The sequence below is a fragment of the Strix uralensis genome, chromosome 15, assembly GCF_047716275.1.
Source record: "Strix uralensis isolate ZFMK-TIS-50842 chromosome 15, bStrUra1, whole genome shotgun sequence".
Classification (NCBI taxonomy): Eukaryota; Metazoa; Chordata; class Aves; order Strigiformes; family Strigidae; genus Strix; species Strix uralensis.
In genome coordinates, this window is record NC_133986.1 from 15470716 (window position 1) to 15494009 (window position 23294).

Sequence of the window (23294 nt, forward strand, 5' to 3'; positions counted from 1 at the left end):
TCTTAGCCACAAAACTTGAAGGAAGTAATACTTCAGGCACTGCAAGATGGGGGAAGGAACTCTCTTCCTCCTTATCTCACTCACTGTCTTCTCCTCTTGACCCAGGGCACTAATGGGGACACGCTAATCACATTCAAGGATATTCCAGCCCACTAACTTTTCCTGGATGCGTGTGGTTGGTTAAGTGAAGGGGAATTTGAACTGGGAGAAGAAGTATAATGATATTTATGTTACCCACCAGTTCCAAGTAGTAGAGTGGTCACAGTCAGAAAGCCAGAGCAGTTGCAGTACTTGGAATGCAAAATAATTATATTAACTGTGTAGCATCTCTGGGCAAGTATTAGCTTCCTAACAGCTGCCACTCTCAGCTTCCCACTGGAATAAGTGGCAGCCCCCACAACCAGGTACTCTACGAGGCTTGTCAAGCGCCTGCAGGTCAATAGTCACAACAGTCATTTGAGATGCACAGCGCCCTAAAGTTTTAATTAATCCAGTATACAGTATAAATACTGAAATATGTATAAAAAATTAATTAGGTGGTCTATGCAGCTCTGATTTCTCAATTAGTACTTACCATGCCGGAAAATTATATTACATGACTTTGAGATACATAAGGAAGCATGGGACTTTGGGGATTTTTTTTTTCTAATGTAATTATTACTTGTCATCAGCACTTGCTAACTTTGGCCTGTTTAACCTCCTAGAACTCCAAAATATGGGGGGAGGGGTACAGCCACTTCATGTTATAGATCCTTCCAGGCAATAGGAAACTCTGTCCTGTCAGACTTCAATACAAATCATAGCTGTATATCAGCAATCCATCAAGTTTTCGATTCATAATGATTTTCTGAGCTCAGGAGTTCAGGAGCAACTAACTGTCCATGTGCTGGAAAAGCCTCAGAAGCTACTAAATTCTCCTCTCTTCTAGAGGTCCTTCCATTGAAGGCATGACCTAGTGTACTTTGGTTTAAGAATACCATTTTCTTACTTCAAGGCATAGAGTTCAAGTGCAGATCTGCAATAGTACTTGGTAAATGCCAACTAAACAGCCATGAAATTGGTTCCCACTTAGCTCATGAAGATATATTTGCATGAACATGTGCACATAATCATACCCCAAATTGTGCACCAAGGCAGGACTTCTCATCTTGGCTGCACTGTCACACTGACACTGATATGCCACTTCTAAGTCAGAGTTGGCTTATATCTAGCCCATTTTGTGGGCACAGCAAATTAAGTGACTGTGCACACAATATTTGTCATTCCCTAAATGACACCATCAGTTTCAAAAGTACTCAGTTCCCACACCTCCTGTTATTGAAATTGCTCTCACTGCATTTTCTGAATGTCAAGGAAAACTGGCACTGTCAAAGCTTAGTCCTGCCTACATCAAACTAGAGTAAAATGAAACAGAAACTAAACAGGCAACCAAAAAGAAAATTGTAAGTATCTGAAGGGTTAATCTATCTTCTATCTTTTCTCAGAAGTATGAGTGAGTCTAAACTGACAGTTCTAGAGGTGAAAGTTTCATTTCTCACAGAAGTAGAAGAGTACAGGTAGTAGCAGTCAAGTTCATAAATATTCCTCAGAAATGACTGTGAAGAACCCTCTCCGTGAAAGAGTGTAGCTTAATCTCCAGTTTCATTAATTCCTTAACAACTGTGCCGAGTACCAAAGATTGGAATTAATCAATTCCTATCAATTCCAATAGCTTATTTGGTTTTTTTATCATGATGTCTCTCCAACAGAAACTACTAACCTGCCCAGTTACCTTTGCCACACATGCTGTAGAATTTAATAAATATATTAAATATATAAATATTCTTATTTCTTGCAAGCCATTGGGTATAATCAAATTATTGTGACTTCTGGACCTTACTAGCATCATCTGGATATAAACCACTAACATACTAGCAAACAGCTTAACCTGTATTCTGAGATATCTAGGCCTTGCTTTCTGTCTGCACTTCAATCTTTCAACATTTGTTATAGAACTCTTTTTCTGCACTTTGACAAGTAAAAAAAAAAAAATGCCCTAAAGCTTATCACCTTCTGCTATGAGATCAGTAGGATCGCAGGTAAAGCAGTATAAGCTCGATAAAGTGTTAGGATAGGTACTGTAAGGAACACTTTAGAGTAAGTGCAGAAATCTGGTCTTGTGCAGGAAATCATGCTGGTACTCTTCTTCCCGAGTCATTATTGTACCAAGCAGTCTACAGAGCCAAAATCAACACGATGTGATTTGACATATCACCTTTCAGGGGGAAGCACAATCAACAGCTTAATCATTAATAGTCACTATTCAGAAAGCATCCCAGATTAAAATGGGAAAAGCAAGGAAAGTAAAGCACATGCTTTCCCTTGTCTGTGAGAAGAAAGGTATTAGCCAGGGTTTCATAGACAATTTCCACAACTGGCAACTCTTACATCTTTGGAGACAAAATATTCTTCACTTTGGCCCCCAACTGTAGTGAGATGGTGATGTGTATGAATAACCACCATCCTGTGCCATCTAGAGCCAGCTGCCTTTCAGAGCTCCATTAACTGGCTCCTGCATACAGTGCACCAGTTTGTCAAAGTGGAGAACTTCGGGATTTCTAAACCTGAAGATAATAACTGGACAAAGATTCTGTGTTTAAAGAGGAAAGTCTCTAGACCAAAGAGTCAGACGGGAGTGGGACAAACGGAAATGCTTGTTGAAATCCTGCTTGGCCTCACTTCATCTAATATTAAGTAAACTTTAGGTTCTTAGATTTTAGGTTCAACCTGGCTTTTAATTAGTATGCTGTTTACATCATCTATTATGAGGCTTTACTTTGGATTTGACCCTGCTTCTGCTGCAGTCAACAGCAAAAAACACCACTAACATCAGTGGGAGCAGGATCAATGCTTTACTTTGTACATTTCATATTTAATGTCAAAAAAAGAAACTGGTATTTACGGTTTGTAGTTATTAGTTATCAGGTTAATATGCTAAAGGCAGCTTGACAGGGAATACTATTAATGAGCAAAATAAGGTTGCTGCTCTGGACTGAGGTCACTTACAAAGAATGTACAAATGAAAATAAGGTTGACTTTTATTTACTTAACTATCTTCCTACATTGAATTCCTTTGGCAATGTGTCTTTAAACATTTAAAGCCCTGTTTACAAGGAGGCTCTGAAAGTAGCTTCAAACCATTATATCCCTAATTGAATTCCCCAGGAGTCCTGTAAACTCAGAGGAAAAAAGAAAGAAATCATAACATTTGCTAAATCATCTCAAAACATATTTCACTGCAAGGTTATGTGACCTGTTACAAGTCTGAATGATGACTTGGATTGAACTACTGAAACCTTTTATTATTCAGATTGAAATCAAACAAAAAGTCGCCCATTTGAAGCCTGCTAATTAAATTATACTTCCTCTGACTTTTATCACTAATTAAGAGTAAGAATTTTGGCACAAAAGACAAGTATACTGAAGATAACAGAATTAAAGCTTTTGTATAATGACATGGGGAGACCAGACGCAAATTACTAGGCAAGCGGGCCAATATATTTAGAGCAAATGATTTTGTGGGAAATAAAAAAATCATGATGTTCAATAACCAATATTCCATCTACCCCCTTCAAACCAGAATATTTTTTTCAAGTGGAGTTGCAAAACTCCACATTATTTCCAACCAGCTATGCCTGTTGTGTATCATCTATATGAGACAGATCACACAAGAAGTTACAGTTAATATCTTAAAATGTTAAATAGCTTCACATCCCTGTCAGCTTACCTGGCTTGTAAGTTATTCCTGGGGGGAAGAGGAATCCCTGCTGGGCTGCAGCAGCCGCTGCCAGTGTCCGCTGGTCGTGTGGAAAAATTGGGATCATGAGCGGAGGCATGTGACCCTGAACCTGCTAAACAGAAGAGAGCCTCTGATCAGAAATAGCACAAATTTGTCTTGACAGGTATTTCTCCAGTACTGATAGTGTTCTTGTGTTCACACAGTCCCACAGAACCTTCGCCTTAATGTAATCCCTGCCAATTTCACATTATCACATCAAAGTCCTCGCTAACATTGTTTTCCCTCAGTGTCAAAGGTGTAAAAGTCTCAGTGAACTGCACGTTTTCCTACTTCTTCCTAGTTCTCTTTTTTTGCTTTAATTAATATTCCCTAGCACAAGGTAAAAAGGTACAAAAGGTACAAAACCTTTCTAACGTACCATGGGTTCTTTAAAAAGAAGAGTGGTACGTATTCCCATTAATTTTTCACAAGTTTTCTCATCTTTGGTCACAGACAGCAGAGTGACAAGCATTTTAGAAGTAACCTAACACTGCAGTAGCTACTTTGATGTTCAAATTTTGGTATCCTTAGGGTAATTTTAATTCTGAGATCTTACAGCATTGTATTGTTCATATATATACCAACAACTCAGGTATGTTATTTCAAAAATCTCACCACAGTATTAAATAGTCTTCTAGTCAACACCCCAGCTCTTAAGATTTAAGGCTCCAACGTCTTGGCTCCCAATTAAACTAACATCCTTTGCCACACACACCTCACTATAACATATAAATTGCTTGTCTCTCTAAGCACTTTTATACCTTTATGCACTATCCTGTAGCTTGGTAATTATGGAGTTGTATTCAGACACCATTTCAGAATAAAACCTAGTATATCAAATTTAATTTGACCTTAATAAATGTATCAAAAAGCACAAACATGCAAAAGCAAAAAATTCTTCTCCTTATACCAGCGTTCGTACTCAACATCTAGAAAACAGGAGATGTGATAGAATCCTGTCTGTTAAATCCACATGTTAATTTCCTATTTCCGTAATTTATGCTACATGTGTTTCAGAGACAGTGGTTAGGATCACAAAGAGTTTTTATCCATCATTCCTTAACCCCAGAAGTACCCAAGGGTTTGACTATGATTTTTCTGATTAGTAGTTAAGCAAACATATAATGGTTTGTATATCAAAGCTAGTAAATATAGGAAGAAATTGGGGGTTTAGGTAGAAAAAAAAAATTTGCCCTCATCCTACCAAAAATTGGTGGCATTAAATACTATTAAAAAGTTAAAGTACGCTTCAAGCAATTTTTTTTCATTTAATTCCTAAAAAACTTTTTTTGGTCAAATACCATATGTTGACCTATGACATTGTTTAAATAGTGCCAAATTTTCTTGTCATATCCCCATTACTTTCACAACCACTGATGCAATGCAGAAATGCTACTGTGTGTGTCTATGAGGGTTAATTTACCAACAACTCTTCCCTTGGGAAAGCCCTAAGATGTAGGTTAATAAAGGTCAAGCAAAAAATAAACACTTTACAGTATTTTTTTGAATCCATTTCTCGCAAAAATCAACTTATAATAAAAAGGTCTTTGTGCAATTACTGCTATGGCACTGGGGCGTGAAAGAAACTAGATTTGAGCAGCTATTTCTCTCATTTTAGCTGAGGTAAGCCTGGCTGTGCATTTTAGGATATGAGTTAAACTTGGTTAGATTGGAGTTGATCCCCATGTGTCCAGCACAGGCATTTACCTCTGATAAAATGCTGCTAGTTTTGCTGTGTAGTGTTCCTTTACACTGGCTCTACAGGAGTACAGCAAATGAAAACCACAGGCTTTGTCTGATAGAAACAACTATAGGATACATTAGAAAGAATTCAACACACTACAACTTAACAATCATTTTCAGTCTAATCAAATGGACCCTTCAGTCACCACACACAAGAAAGTATTTCCATGGGGTTGCAAAGGTACAAGACACCAACACAATCTCACAAGACACAGAAGAGATCAGAGTGAGTACTGTGGTTAGCGTGATGGCACATACATACTCCAGCAATACTTCGCAATGTAATGTCATAAAAATAATTTGAAATGTATAATAACCAAGTCCTATAATGGTTATTCCCCAATGCAATCCCGTAGAGTTGGATCCACTCCACCGTATCCAAAAAGATTTTTTTTTTTAAAAGTGTCAAATAAAAGCAATTATGTAAATGTGAAGAATTACCATTGTGTGTTCTGGCTATCTGCTATTCTTCCTTGAAATACTACTCTGAATATGCTGGATCAGGTCCTCAGCATATATAAACCAATGTAACTTTGGCTAAAAGTGGCTTACATTTAGAGTGTAAGTTTGAGTTTACACTCAAGACAGTTAGACAGACTGAGAAAAGCCCCTACTGAATGGCAACCATTCCTTCCCATGACTCTTCCCTCTGGCACATATTAAATACTATTTCTAGGTGAATGTTGGTTTCACCCAGAATTATCATATACATCAGTGCCAATTTTCAGCACAGGTCAACTGAAAAGCACAAATAAACATTAAAAAGGAAGAGAATGTACAAGTATCACTGATCACTGAATTATTAAAGATGTAAAATGAATGCAAAAAGACCAGTAGACACCTTATTTTTTGGCAATTTTTTTTTTCCTGAGGGTTTGGGGGGTTTTTTTGGGTTTTGGTTTTTGTTTTTATTTTACTGAGAGGGGAGAAATTGGGAGGAGGGGTTGATCAGTGTACTTCATAAAATCGGCTACATGCCCAGAAATTTTAATTGCTGAGATGTTTCTCAGGTCTTTCTGAAAACCAAGACTGTAGCAGATGCCCGAGAAACACTCTGACTCTGTCTCTTCCCGTTCGTAAAAATAGCGTATTGTTGGATCGGCACTTTCCCCTTTTGTCTCCTCTGTGCTAGGTTGTTGATGATGCCATTTTTTGCCATCTGCCCCAGAGCTTCATTAAAGATACATGAATGGACTAACTGGGCTGCTATCTTGTGAGGAACAGGTGCTATTGTTTGTCCCCAAAGACTTGCACTAAAGATCTCACTCAGAATACTTGAGAAAGAGCATCTGCAGCAGTCAGTCAGAGAGTAACTTGGCAGAGCCCGTACTATGGGCTAATATGCAAACAGTGACACTCAGGGGGACTCATTTTCTCTTTCATGAAGATTATTTATTTTTTTTGTGACGGGTAGTAAATGTTCAGTTTTGAACAATTCTGCTAGTCTATATCTTTAACTGAACTGTACAAACCCTGGAGGAAACCTGAGTATATCCGTTCCAAAATTCAGTTCTGCAACTTTGAGTAAAATCATCTCTCATATAAAGCTACCTCATAAAATTAATCTTTGTTTCTATACAACAAGCTCAGGTTTAACTGTGTTAAACATGAGAAGCCACCAAGATTAGGAAACTCTTAAAAGGTAGCGTACCATTCCTTTAATATCCCATCACAACTCTGACAGCCCTTGGGAACTGATTACAGCACTTCCTTGCCTGAGATCTAAGTCAGGAAGCAACTTTAGAGCAAATCAGCCCTGATTAGCTCAAGAAGCAACTTCCAATTTGATTCTCCCTGAAATAATAAAAGCTGGTGGTCCGTTTGATAAGCTGGGCAAATCTGCAGTGCTTTGTCCCACAGTCATGTGAATACTAATCTCAGAAGTCGGCTGGACAATCCTACTTGTTAAAAAGTCATTGATGGTTAGTGTTGTGCATGGAAAATGGAAGCCAAAGTGATAGGTCATACAAAAATAATGCTTTGAATGCAAATGACCTGCCTCTTTTGGATAAGGAACACAGCACATTTAGTGTGACTAAGGAAGAAGAAGGGTTCTGTCTTTAAAAAACAAAGCTGCCTCTACAACTAACATTGCAGCTAAGAAGTAAAGGCATTCAGAGAAAAGGATGGCAGTAGTGCAAGCATAAAGGCAGCTCACACATTTCTGCTTAGTTGCAAGGATCACAGGTTTCAAGAGCAGAAGTAAACCCCACCCTATAATGGTGGCTGAATTCCTTGTAAACTTTTCAAGATCAAACGTGACAATTTTTTTCTCTGTTGCACAGTTTAATTCAGTAAAGGGGAGAATTAAGTGTCATCTTTTTGAGGGATAGTAAGCACAACCTTTATAATATTTTATCCCTTCTTTAAAGCTTTTTTTTTATTACAGTCGGCACTAAAACTGGTGATAGGCTAAATATGCTCTAATTGCCTAGAATAATCCAACATCACTATTTAAAACCATCGTCCTCCACTTCTTCCTCCTATAAAATCTCTGGACCCTGTTCTCAAGTTGTAGAAATCTTGAGACTTATATTGAATCTAACAGACTACTCCAATGCATGTTAGCTGAGAAACCAATCTTTGAATTTACTGAATTGACTTTTTTTTTAATCTTTAGTATAGAATGTACAGTACCTTTCGCCCTTCTCACATGGCAGCCTCTGTGAGAACCTAATTCATTCACATCCAGGCTTAAAATTTTTGTAGTTTAAACTTGGAATTTCTACCTAAGAATTTTTAACTTGAATAATTGATGTAGCCAGACTACAACTTTAACCTGTCTATGTAGTCATTAAGTCATAAATTTCCATAGTAAAAATGTATTTGAAATTTTATACTCTCTCACTGAGAAACTGCAGTGTAACAGAGGAGTTTCCCAGATAATGGCAGTGTATCAAGTAAGAATGTGCATTTTCAGAATGCTCAAAATATGTGTTTATATGATGGAAATAGTGGTCATAACTATAGTGGTGATAGCTCAACAGATGACATTTCAGGTTGATTAATTTTAAAAATCTTAACAGCACTGAAAGCAATGTTTGTGCCCCCAGAACTACTAGTGCAAATTTTTAAATACCCTGCATATTATACATACTGACCTCATCTGCATTTTAAATAGTCTGTATACAATCTATAGCACTATCATTTTTATGCCACCATTGGAATCTTATTTCAATAACTATTGTTGGGTTTTGTTGTTCTTTGTAAGAGAAGAAATATAAGAATTTTTGTTTATTTGAATTTTATTTTGATTAGGTCATTTTGGTGACTGCAAGAAAGCAAACACCATGTTGCATAAAGAAGTAGGGACAACTTCTACGAAAATATATATGTGAAAATCTGTTGGGATCACTTAAATGCTTAAAAGTAGCTATGTTCTAAGATTTTTGCAGGTTTGGGCCCAAATCTCATCCCCAACCTGCCAATATTTTCATGAACTCGTGCCATGACTGAGCCCTTTTCTGGTCCCAGAAATGATCTATTTAGAAAAACTGCAAAAGAATCGCACTGAAAAAATAAAAAGGTCTCTTTGGTTATAATCAAATGGTCTGGCTGTTTTATTGGAGCTGTTCTGATGAAGCAAAGCGACTGCAAGGCTAGGTTAGCTGACCAGTTCGGTTATAAAGGATCCGGCTACTTTGTGTGCAAGTGGTGGCTGGGCCTTCTGTTCTGAGCTCAGAAATGCAACTGATGAACTCTCAAGGCTTTGAATTAATGCACCATCAATGCCTAACATTCTCTAATGTAAAGATAATATGTGAAAGTGGACTCAAATCCTTAAGTGAGAAATCCCCTCTAGTGTAAATAATCCCATGGAAGCAACTGTGACTCTACTCGAAGAGGAATGACAGTTGAAGAAAGGTGGGCTTCAACAGACCAAAAGCGATCACGTAGGCACTGCATAGTAGCTAGGCACTGAAAATTGCATTGACATAGCTCCTACATTGAAAATTATTCAGAGACTACTTTCTGCTCCTGTTAGCAGTATAGAATCACTGGAGCTATATCTATATAGGGAGGTATATTATGTTCTAATTTATCTGCCATCTAATTATCTACAGTCTAATTGAAAAATATTTCCTCTCAGTGAAAGTACATGAGCCACAAAGAAAATGTCTGCCAATGAGATCCCAGGGGAAGTGTTGGCAAATAAACTGTAAAAAAGATACCATAGACTTGCAAAGTGAGAACATTTCATATGGGAAATACTATGAAAAATACGTAGCCCACTACTGAATTTGTAAATGGATTGTAACTGCTATTTTCTTTCTTTCCCCCTATCGTTTTTTTCCATTTGTCCAATGCTTCAGCATGATTTGGAGATTTAAGTTTACTGCAGTGGCCACAACATTAATGTGAAAATTGCAGTCATGATCATAGAGTGAAACAGAGCATCCTTATTTTTTATTATTTCTTTCTCACTACTTTGAAACTTTAAATGAACTAAACTGAAATTCCATCTATGTGGAAAATAAAGAAGGGAGCAACAGAAAAAATACTACCAACCACACTGAAAACAGAATAGTTCTAACCACTAGCTCCCATTTAATTTTTATTAGCTTCTCATTGTATTGCCCTGTTTTTATCTAGCTCCTTGACTACCTGGAAATACAGAATTCAACTAAAGATGATCTCATGAAGTTAAGAGTATGATAAATGGTAATTAAATCTATTTAAATTGTCTGTATTTTAAGAAACTCTCACTAGGAGGGATGGAGAACATCTCTGCTATAGAGAAATAAATAAAACATGTTATGCAAAAGTGAATTTATAGTTCATTTGGAATTAGAGATCTACCACCTTTTCAGTCCATACAAATGCATAATCTTGTCAATTAAATATTATTGTTAAGGTCTAGTAGTATGTTAAAATCACTTTAAAGTGCAACTAAGGAAAATTCATGTGTGTTTATTACTCCTTAAGGGTCTATCAGTGGGTATTTTATTCAGATTTGTGCTGTAAAATCTGCATAAACTCAGCATATTGTTATCCCCATGTGTGCATTTGTTTGGTTAAAGCATAACAGCAAATCTCTATTTCTGCAACTTCTAGAAAAGTCAAGAGAACTAAAACAGTCCTAATTTTAATCAGATCCAAACAGTTATCTCTACAGAAGTGAAGAGCTGACTATTATGCAAATTGTCACAGTTAGTGGTCACCAAGCCATCACAGAAGACTGAGCAAGTCAATTATTTCAGATATTTCCAAAGACTAGTGAAGATGTATGTTTCTCATTTGCACCTTGTCTTATTCATGCCAAAATAAGAAAAATATTGCAGCCTAATGATACTTGTTGATATTTCATATACAGAAGCTCCATTACTTCAGCTCAAATCTAAATATAAATTATGTCAGAAATTCCTTATTAGCTTATGTTTTTATGGTGATATCAAAATGTACAAGATTTCTGTAGTACATTGAAATTTCCTGTCGATGGAAAAATTTAGAGCAAGAGATGCTTTAAAATTTGCATTTCATATCGGTGCTTTCAAGCAGAGTTTTCCCCCCACATCCTTTCAAGACAGAGTTCTTTTTTTGAATAGTAGCCATCACTAGTTATTAACATGAAACTAATTCCCTCAATAGAAGGGCTTGCAAAGTACAGTATAAAAAAAAATAATCTAACACCACAACATTGATGATTGCTAAAGGAATGATTGTCTTTCACTTTAAAGAATAGCTCCAGCAGAACTGGGAACAAAAACAAAAACATCTTTCAAAGCCTCTGATCAACACTCCTCTGCCTTATAGAGGTAAAAAAGGTACAAAAAAAAAAAAAAAAGAACAGGTTGGGGTTTTTCTATTATACTAAACAAATACAGAATATATGTGAAATCCAGGGGGTCACTGATGCTAATAGGAGTTCTGTCATTTACTTTGCTATGGGAAGAATTTCTTCCTGATCAGCACATTGTTTTTAAAGCTTTCTACATTTTCACGGATATTTGAGATTTTTAACTATATTGTATTGTAACTATATAAGCACTTAGAGCTTTTGAATACTTTACAATTATTAATTGAAGCTCAAAGACCCATTCAGAGGACAGTGTTACATCTACAGTTTACACAGGATACTCAAAGAGGCCTTGATTTCTTTTTCAGTCTCAGAAATTACAATGCATGATGAATAGAAACAAATTCCATTGTAATCTGCTGCTTGTAACCTTTACACCTTACCACAGAATTGTATAAGGTGCTGCCCAAAGTGCAGAGCTATGGCTAATGAGGGACATGCTCTGTCAAAAAATCTGAATGAGGCAGCTTTTGAGCAGGTACATGCCAGCGCTACACAGTTTAGTCCTCTGGCAGGATACAAGGGTGGAGGTGAGTCACAGGTGTGAAAACGAGACACCTTTCCCAACCCACTCAGTCCTAATGCTGATTTCTTCAGGTATTTACTCCTCTGTGAATTTACTCTTATTATAGAGACAAGTATTGATGTTTTTCCTCAAGCCTAAATGGATAATATTCAAGAGACTAGGTCAAAGGAGGTATTCATATCTAGTGAGAATATTATTACTTCTGTGTATTTCTGAAAGATTTAATGCAGAATAGTAACCTAGATAACTTCCAGAGATCACATGATGTTTATGGAGTGTCTAGATCGAAACACAAAGAGTTATCAAAGGAAATTATGTGGAGAACTAGTTTAATGCAGAAAACTCCTGTGTCTAGAGATCAAAGTCAAATCAGAATACTGATTGCATGCAAAAATTAATTTGCTCCATCTCTTTCTACAGTTCCTCGGATTTTGACATGATCTGACCATCTTTACTCAGAAAAGGCTCCAAGAAACTGGTGTGTTTGCACAGTATGACTGAGGTGATTGCCACTGCTGGGTATACAGTAATTATAGCAGATTTGGGAGTAAGCAACAGAGTTTCTAAACTTCCAGCAACATACACACAGCCTGCTTCCTTCCTACGCCGTGTCTGGCTCAAATCAGTTATATTGGCTCCTCAACTTTCTACAGCATTTATGATTCATCTACAAAAACATTTTGAAAGAACAAAATCATTAAAAAGGTAAAATAAGTAAGAAAACCAGGAAACTCATATTTAAGAGGGGCACTAGGTATTTCCTATCCAACTTTGGGTGTTAAAATTCCAGCAACAGCTAAATTTTGGACATAAATCCACACTGCTGTGTTGCTTTTTCTGCAGAGGATCCTGATATGCAAGAAGGAATGCCAATCTTCCGATTTTCTGGCTTTCCCTGATTTGTCAGAACTCCAGTGTTATTTAAAGCACGCTTTTGACTTGCGAATAGATCCTTGCCATAAATCCTATGATCACACTCACGTTAGAGTGACGCTACTTTCAAAGTTGGGATATTTTCTTCAGCTGCTCATGACGATCGGTGGGAGTCAATAGCACAAAGCTGTGCTGCAATTCCCTTTCTCTCTGCCTGCCGAACCTGCAGCGAAGGGCTGGCTCCTCTGCAAGCCTAACGTGCTGGAGCTGGTGTGATGAAATGCACGGGCAAATCTACATAGAATTACAGGGCAGTAACAATGGCCCTTTGTCCAGCTGTGGCTGCTCCCCCCTCTGCAGCCAGGCCTTATCTGCTCAGGAAATGCCTGCTTTAACTGACAGGTAGGAGATTAAATCTACAGCTGCCGAAACACAATCTCCGCTCTGTTAGATAGGCTTTCATTGAAAAGCACTACAAACACATAATTTGTTTATGTTGTACCAGCAATCTTTGACAAAGCAGACTGTCTAGCTGAGACAAATGTGGTTAAACCCATTTATTGTATTATTTCTGCTACACAGAACAAGCTCTCAAAACGTAGAAACTAGACAAGGCACAAAGCTCTAGCTGTCTAAAGAAATCAAGAATAGATGACTTCTTGTTACACTAGCCCCCTTTACACAGCGTAGCATGTTCCCTCCTGGAAAACATCCACTGTGATTTCTTTCTTTTCTTTCTCTCTCCCCCACCACCTTTTTTTTTTTTTTTTTTTTTTTAAAGTGGGCGTTTCAATGATGTTTATGTTTCCAGGTTTTAAAGTTTCTTTTGTTTTCTCTAGCATCAGTAGATATAAAATAACTAAGACAGTCAAGGGATGCCTTCAGATTTAAGAAACAAGGGAATATTTTTGAGAGACTATTTCTCAAAGAAAGAATAATTTTCCAGACACACTGTCTGGTCTTCCTGATTTAATGCACGCTCAAATAGAAGTTTTGCCTGACTAATGAATGCTAGACTGACACCCCCCCCACCCCTTCTCTCTCTGTTTTTTAATCATCAATCACATATTTCTCAAAACATTACTTCATTTTTGTTACACCTCCTGCCTTATTCTAAAATAATATTGCTGGCTGTTTATTTCAGATGAAAGGCACGGGCAACTGATGAATTAAGTGTTTATAAATCTGAGTTTTCAGATTGAAAACAACCTTTTTCATAATGCAAAGGCTTTATAAGAAAAACCTGTCTTTTAGCCCTGGTTTCTTCTGGCCATATATTACTCCTAGTAAACTCTCCTACAAGAACTAAATGGGTACTGTATACTGAATATGAGAAGGGTAATGTTCGTCTCTCAGGAGGAGAGCCTCAGAAACTCCACTTACTTCAGTGGAGCAGGACACACTCCCGAGAACAGAGCGTGGCCCATACTAATCTCTGCTTTCTATATATAAGACTCTGTTCTCCGGCTGATCTGCATATACAACTCCAATTAATGTTACTGGGAGTTGTATGCACACACAGATGTGCTTAGCGACTGGCATATTAAAACATCCCTTCACTCTGATGAAATTTAATAAATTACTTTTCCCAGTGTTATTACTATAGATGCTCAATAAGGAAGATCTTGTAAATCACAGAATTGTTGCTCTAATGGTTAACCATAATTAAAAGGAAAAGAAATAGGAAGAGTAGTCAACATCTTAATGTTTTATCATTCACATTACTCCTATAACCCTCTTGCCTCTCCTGGGGCATTCTCTTACATACTCTTTTGCAGCGTGTTGATTTCTGTATTATTTTATTTAACCTTAATCACAGCATTCGTCTCTGGATTTGAGAGGAAGCTGTACGGAGCTACCATACGAGCTGCCACTCAGAACATTCAGTTTGGCATAAAATTAAAAAAGTATGCAATAAACTGGCTGAATCCATAGGGAATCCCTCAAACAGCATGGATAATGAGGGGAATCCATAACAGACATAAACAAACCCAGAAAGATGTCTGGGGCCAACATCATTATGTAAGATATATGCCCAAGATGTATGGGCATACGTTTGAATGTTCAACTTCAAACTCAGCCTGTATTAGATTGATTGAATCTCAGCATGGGGTTCAGTTAATAAACAAACCTTGCCTTTGGAAAACATTTGGGGCTGAAATCATGTATTATAGCCAGGCACCTACTACATGTGGCACTAAGATGCCCCTCTACCTTAAAGCTTTGTTAAAGCAGGATGGTAAAGAAAATTAGAAATCCATACTATCAGAGGAACAGATACAATTTTCAGGTTAAGTGGCACCACTCTAAAGACAGTTGTTATCCACAGACTGTATTTCAGTCTATGCACCAGGGGCATATGAATAGAATTCACATTAAAAATTAGAGACCAGTTTGAATCTTTGGGCTTTGATTCACACTTCCCATGTTTTTTAAACATGTTACCCATATTCTCATAAAGGATACAACAATAATGCTGGCAAATCTTTTTGGTAATTATTAATTTCACTGTAGAATAGCTTTTTTGCTATGCTTGGCTTGTTAAAAAAATGCATTTTGCTCACCTCAGGGTACACCATTAGCCTGCATATTTGCTCTTTTCCTTTTATTCCAGGTTTTGTTTAAAAATTCTTCTTAAACCTGTATATTAATCACTGCTCAGAGGGTGAAAGAATTTGCAGGAGCAGCTGAAGTGCTACTTTTTTTCCAGAGTAGGAACTAGTTAGTGCTGACACTTTTTACATACATTGGAACAGGAATTAAAGAGACATAAAGAAAGGAAAAAAATTAAAATTAAGAGTAAGGATGAGGGCCCACTTGGTTGTACAATCAGACTCCAACATATCAGTCTAACATAATAACATCTTGCAAAACTGTGAGCCTCAATAGCATGCCCTAGCAACAGCCAGATCCAGAAAGTAAATTACAGTTGACATAATTTTGGTCATTTGGTCAGGTAATAAGAAAACAAGAGAAGGAACTCTGCAGAAATGCCTATCCAAATAGACTTCCAATATCAGAGGAGAAGACAAAAAGCTTCTTTCAATAGCTCTGTTCAGTCTTACATATGTGTTTACCTGTAAGCCACTGTGCTCCGTTCTGAAGCTCTGGTTTTAGGGTTCAACTATATAGGAAACAACCGCACGGTATTTCAGTATATGTATTTGTAGCACCTTAGTTTAAGGTTTAAGTACACTGAAGATGCCTTTGTGGAAACTTGTTTACTCACTAGGAGGAGATTACTCTTAAAAGGTATGCACTATGGAAGTCAGTCTGTAGTAAACGCCATTATAAAGTTACACATCTTAACAAGAAGAAACTTTCCTATTAGACATTTTCTTACAGTGAAAGTGAATGTCTCTTTATATATAAATACATAAGTGTATAGATATGCTTACATATTTTATATTATAAAGAGAAAATTATTCTACACATGTACATATATATAATATACAGATCTGTGTATATATAGTAGAATACATGTTTATATACACATATACATATATTGTGTATAAATATTTTTCAATATACATATCTATAACCACACATAGGTGTGTATGTACGTAGAATATGATTTCTTCTTGTTTTCCAAATCCCTCACTTGTGATTTCTGTGTTCTTAGACCCATCTGGCTATACAACTTGCTTGCTGCACTCCTGGATAGTCACCATTTGAATTACTTTATTGGACACACAAAACCTCTTTGCTCTGGGAAGACCACCTCTATCTCTGTAAAAGTGTACTTTGAGCACGATATATTTAACAGGTTCACTGCTGAGTGAAGAAGTCAGCAAGCCAGCTGGTCTAGTCATAGTGCTAGACAACTTGAGTAACATTAAAAGCAATTTGGAAATCACTCTATCACTTATATCTACAATTGCTGGATTTCTTTCTGTCTCCTATTTACCAAATAATTTTTTTTCTCCTTTCTTTTCACTCCTCACCTTCAGTCTCCTTGCAAAACTCCTAGCATTCACCCTCATTTCATCTCTTTTGAAGAGTATTTTTTGTGTACACAAGGTAGCTATCCAGCAGTCAATTGTCCTTTCTAGGCCACTGATACCACGAAAGTAATACCCAAAGTTCCATCATGGGTAAGGAGGCCAGAGTGAAGTACATTTGGCTCTCTTGGCTTTAGGAAGGCCATTGTCACAAATACAAGAAAAGCTTGTAATACATAAAATTGTAATACATAAAAGTAGCATCATATCAAGGAAATGAGGACACCCACAAACCCCTATTTTTTAAGATAGACACATGCAAGCTGAAAAGAATTAAATTCATGCTTTTCTAAAGCCTCCTAGTGCACTCAAGGGTCTTAAACAATGCTCCTCCGCAAACTCCCTGTTTTGTTATCACATGCTTGTCTCCACTGTCTTTTCAGGTAAATAAGAGTTTTCAGGATGCAATTTTCCATTTCATTTTAGATATATTTTTCAAAGGAATTTTTAGGTTGTTTTTCTTTTTTTTTTCCTTCATTGTGGCATTCTGTCTAACTCCAAAATCGCAACAAAAGAAAATACAAGAAAATAAGATACCAATATAGGGTCTCTGAGATATAAGGGTGAATGGGTTGAACACGACTCATGTGAGATGCATAGACCAACTAATCTGTACATTTATTTTGGACCACATTGGTATTGTATTTTTAAGGGAAACGGAAAGAAGAGGTGTGGTATTTTATTTTAAGGAAAAGAGAAGAAGGTATCTGGCTTTCTGTTAGATCAGTAGTATGCCTACATGATTTAATGTTTAGACCCTGAAGTCCACATCCATGCTTTTTTAAATACATTGGATGTCTACGTGATATTATCTGTCTGCTTTATTTTGTGGCTGAATAGAGTAATACCCACTGCATTTCTAACAGTACATGCATCCCCAATACCACTGCCCCAGAGCTGGCTGGTGCAAGTGGTACTGTACTATTTGCAGCTCTGTTACAAACAGCAGAGTGTCCATCTAAGTAATCTCAGCATTCATATTGTATTTTTTCAGTATACATCAACCTGATCTTGATTGTCTCTCCTGGAAGTCTGGATCATGTTCAAATCACTCATTCATTTTCCATACTCACTGTCTGACTGGCTTTTGCTGTTACCAGTTGCTGCTATAACCTCTGTGCTATGCATAATAAAAATCTTTCCCATCTGAGTTGTCTGCCATGGTTACTGGAAATCTGCTGTATGTAGCATTCCCAAGAGCAGGAAAGGAAAGTATCTGTACTGCGATTGGATAAATATCGCCTCTTCTTTAAAAGGAACATCTACCCTCACTGAAACCACATCTAATGGTGACTGCTAAGCTACCCCCACCTCTCCAATCAAATTTATGTTGATTTGCATTTTACTCTTTCTAGTGTTGACATAATAACTGAACTATAAGTTCCTCTTCACTTTTCATCCCTTGCAACAAGGAAAAAAAAGCAGCTCCCTGATATTTCATGAAACTTCACCAGAAAATACAGCTAGGGTAAAAACTATCTGATCTTACGATGGTTTTTAACTGAGTTTGCATGTTAATTTATTGCATGCTTTGTTTGTAAATGTGCTTCTGAAATAAATGAAGCATTTACAAATATGATTAATCTACAGATTCAGAAGCATGCAATAAAGAAACAAATTACTGAGTGCCCTTGTCTTTTTACACAGAAGCTACAATACTTCCAAACATCTAAGACTGCCTAGTTTTATTTTTTGTTTAACTAATGTTGTTTTGAATGGAAGTTTTCAGCAATCAAATTTTCTCTAAGTTCCTGATTCCAGTTTCATTTATACCAGTGTAACACAGAAGCAACTGCAACATATGTTGTAAACCAACACCAATGTAAACACTGTGTAGATGAGGTCAAAATAAGGCTGTCATTGTATGATTTTTAAAGTTCTCATGTAGATCAATATTCTCACCCTTTAACAGATTTAGGCACATCAACATGAATACAGCAATGCAACAAGTTGAAAATTCAAAGTACATTTACTAGTGTATTTTATGCCACTCACATTTTCAGTCAGACCACCCAGAGCAAAGAAAAGAAAAAGCCACAACAAAAAAAAGCCCTCTGCATTGTTTGCAATAATATGGAAGGAAATTGAGTGTATATTCTCTTCTTCCTGTATTTTCCAGCTAGATTAAGCTGTTGTCTTCACAATTGCCTCCCAGCTGCTGTGACTTGTGAAAACAACAGACCCTGCTCTGTTGTCTGCAGAAAGCCTGGATTGTTATGAGTAACTTTATTGCAGGCACATGAGTGTGTTAAGACTTTAAAACACGCTCAAATGTCATGTGCACACCCAGTGACGGGCAAGAATAATTATGAAAAAACAAGAATTCTATGTCTACGAAACAGTGTCAGACAAAATGGGCCATTCATTGTGTTCCTTTGGGAATGCTTGGACTCTCCAGCCAGAAAACAAAAAAGGCACTTTTTTCCTGCCGTAGGCTGAATACTTAGCTTTGCCATCTGAGCCCTAAGAAAACATGGGCCCCCTCTCTAACTACTGGCTGGCCCGCACACAGTAAAAAGTATTAATGCCCCCCTTTTTTCCAGCAGTTCCCTCTGTGTAGGCTGCGGCCAATGTAAAGTCAATGCAAAGACAAAACAGTTTGCCTAACATTACTAAAAAAAACATAACTCTTGTACAGTCTAAAAATCCCTCTGACACACAGAGTTTTTATTCTAAGGCATATCCCCTCTATCCTTCGGCAAGTTACCGTAGCTACTGTTAATGCTTTTAGCAGGTAATAACCGCTGCCTGCTGCTCAGCTTCAAGCTTTCTAGGAGTCTACAGACGAGCCCAATTGTGTACAATTGTTAAAAATTATTATCCAACTAATTTACCACTGTCCCTTTTCACAACTGTTCTTCCTTATCAGAATCCATCTGCCCCTGAAAAGATTAATACAAATGAAAACGTAACATGGCTTAGCTCAACATCAGGCCATTTTGACATCAGTTTTTTCCTCACAGGTGGACTAACTCCACATCTGAATAGTGATAAATTACAAGCAAATGAAAAGCTTTTCATATTATTTTTAATCATAATTTCTATGTCAGAGACCATTTGACTAGCATACATTTTTAAGCTAAGGAATCACATTTCTCTATATTTTCTTTTGACCTAACATCTATTCAGCATATTCAGCTAAGTGTCTATACATCTTTAAATGAGGTGACCACATCAATTCACTATTAAATCTGAGCACTGTTTTACTCATATAGAAACAACACACCATGACTTGAAAAATCCTTGTACACTACTCAGAAAAAGATAGGAATTAATTTTTAAGAATTTGGCCAAATGTCTGAATATGGATTTGCAGGTTATTATTTAAGACATCTAGCACGGATTTTACCTTGCCGTGCTCAAAGCAGGCTAGGAAATGTGAAAACAATGGGACCGTAATTCTTGAAGGGCTCTGGTGCATCTGTGTGTTCATATGGAGCAACAGAAGGAAAAATGGATGAAATGTACCTCCAACAATTTTATGGGTTGCTATTTTCTTCACTAAGCCTTCTTGCTCTGCTTAGATAACATAAGTAGATTACATCTACAGCATTAAATTGGTTTTGAAAGGATACGGTGCTTTAATGTTAGCTTCTACCCTTCTTCAGGGCACAAACTGTCCTTTCTTATTTGTACAGTATATAAACAGCACCTAGCGTAAGACAGCACTGATCCTGACAGGGGCCTCAACCAACTGTGCAAATATTAGTACTTGTAATATTATAATAGGAGGTCATTATGGTTAATACTGGGCCATCCAAGGATATCCCAGGGGCATACATCAAAGATGAATGTGCACAGGTAAATTGTCTGTCCTTTTCTAGAATCTAAAGAAGAAGGGTTTGGGACCACTTCTTGTCACTCCTAATATGAAAGTACAGGGTTACCCTCAAACATGTATTTAAATCAGAAACATACAGTACTATGAAATGAACCATCAGGCCATCCATGAATTTGTTTTAACAATCCAACAACATCACCATTTCTCATTCATCCACTTAGCTTAATTTTCCTACCATCACTTTCATTGCTGAGGTTGTTTCTATTAAGCCATTTTTTGTGCATCATTAACTTTTAACCAGGCATCGATAGCTTTATTGTTTAAATTGCATATGACTTTATTTAACGTCAGCATTTCTTCTGGCTCCTGACATGAAGTCACATTTTATAACTAATTAAATTGATCCCTGGGAAGCAAAAGCCACTAAACGGAATTATTCGTACCCAAGTGTCAATATATTAAATCAAAGGGCTAATGAGTTGGGTCACTGCTTCTTTTATCTGAAAGCTACTGCAGAATAGAATTCACACCAACCTCTATTCTGCTTTAACAATCAATTTTATTTAAACCAAAGGTAACTAATTAATAAATTTTGATATAGTTGTAAATAATACATTTAAGCCATTTTTTACCACTTGCACATATGTTAACGTCATTTTTTTAGGTGGAAAAAATTGCTTTGTTGATATAAGCTGTCTAAAAGTGTATTTCTTGAACTCCCCTGTGTAAAGAACATTACTGCTAGGTCATAGGAAGCTTCCAAAATGACCTAAAAGGTGTTTTTTAAGTAAACAGTTTTGAGAACTTTTCGGTTTTCAGCCATTTCTATTATAGGCGTAAATCAAGATGAAAATTTGCCTCTTGGAACTGACAATACCGCCTAACGAAAGTGATTAAGAAATGACTAAATTTGTCATGTCAGCTTTTCCTATAGCTCTTGCAGCTGCTGAGTAATATTTTGGATGCTTTCACTATTTACATCTGGACACTACTTTTAAAATTCATCACCTAATAATTCATACCACTCACAGAATTAGTCATAGTTCAGCTTTCTTTGACAAAATGCTTGTAGATGGTTCAAGAAAGCTATCTTTACTGAGGTTGTCTTCAACTAATCTGTTTACGTCCAGATTGTTTAAAAATACATTCTGAAAATCTCTCATGCCTCAAAAACACATTTTACCGCTGATTTGTTTTGCTTGAGATCCAATCAACTTCTCTTATTTTATAACCTTTGGAGAGTTCCATACAGGCAAGTGCACTTTGATGCTTACTAATATTTATAAGCTATTTATAATCTACAATTACGCTTGAAGTCAAAGGGTATTAAAAAGAAAAAAAAATTAATTAAACAAAAAGGAGTTGAGTGTCATTGCCTTGCTTTGCTTGAGTGGGGAAACAAGGATGGGTTGGAACACACCTTCTTGTAGTAGCACTCTCAAATCATGACCTCGTGCCAACTTCTGTGAGCACACAAGAAGGCAGAGAGCAGAATGGAGAGTCTTGGCTGACCCAAACAATGAATTTTTTGATGCGGCTTGCCATACACATAAGAAGATCAGAAAAGAAGGTGAAATAACACTTTCTCTCATTTGTTCATCCTCTTCCCTACAGCAAATAGGAGCAGGAAAGGAATGTGACTGAGTCACCACCAGCTCCCTAATCTACATCTAGGGCTGTGCCCCTTACACAAAACAAACTGTAAAATTATAAACTGGTTTAAAAGAAATACCTGAGCAACCATTGAAAGCAAGGCTGTGATTGTTCACTTTAAACTAATGGTTATTTTAACACATAATGGTAAATTAAAAATAGGATGGCAGCAATGTCCCTCTAAAACTCGGTTTTGTTTTACCACTAAGATCAAATGCAACACAAGGAACACCACAGATGTTTTTAAAAAATGCATGTTCTTGTACCCACACATCATTTGCTTTTTCAAACAGTAAATTAGGGGTTTTCGACAGGCACAGTGGTTCCCTTATAAAACAACTTTAAATAGTCACTTTTATCCATTTATAAATGGATATGCTTTGGAGGGTCAAGTATGTGCTGTTGTTTCACACCACAAATGTTTTCTTTCGTTTCCAATGGCTAAATGTCATGAGAGCGCTTGACCCCACTACAGAACATCATTCAGTATCTGGGGGAAACCACAAATATGGCTGTACCTGTGGTTGGCATGAGATCATTTTAAAATAAAAGATCATTTCAAAAGCAGGTTTTGTAATAGTGAGACATTTGCACCTACAAATGTTGATTAAATATGCACTGTCTTAATATATATTCTGTAGTCTTTAGTCTTCTCCAATTTTTTTTTTTTTTTTTTTTCAAATACATAAAATATTTGGAGCTATAGCAACACTGTCTTGCAGTTAGATTAAACTATGGGATACCATGACTGGTCATTGAATATATGTAGATTTTTTTCTCCCATTCAGACTCCTTGGGAAAAAAAATCATTTTGTTATAAATGCAGAAGTTCTACAGAAGTATTCATGTCTTTGGGAGAACAAAAGAGTAATGCTTTTTAAAAAAGACTTAAAACACAACGGTGTTACAACTCCATCAGCCACAGTTTTCTTGCAAAGTACAGAGGGGTTTTTGTGTAAAGAATGTTTCAGAACCATGTTATAAAATTATGTTGTTGCCTGAGTTCACTGCAAACAAATTTCAGACATGATGCTGGAGATGCACTAGAAATAAATGTTTTAAGATTGACAACTGCAACAAAATCTGCCCATACTAGTCCAAAA

At 36.8% G+C, this 23294-nt stretch overlaps 1 protein-coding gene across 10 annotated transcripts in view; it reads right to left on the minus strand.

Annotated features, from left to right (window-relative positions):
• Positions 1 to 23294, minus strand: part of SOX6 (SRY-box transcription factor 6) — a 375192-nt gene that overhangs the window by 97909 nt on the left and 253989 nt on the right. For 8 of the 10 annotated variants that reach the window (XM_074885126.1, XM_074885127.1, XM_074885121.1 and 5 more), the window contains one exon: positions 3767 to 3890. In XM_074885126.1, coding sequence (XP_074741227.1) covers positions 3767 to 3890 — 124 coding nt within the window. The remainder of the gene's footprint in view (positions 1 to 3766; positions 3891 to 23294) is intronic. The other 2 variants (XM_074885124.1, XM_074885122.1) reach the window with 1 other exon arrangement.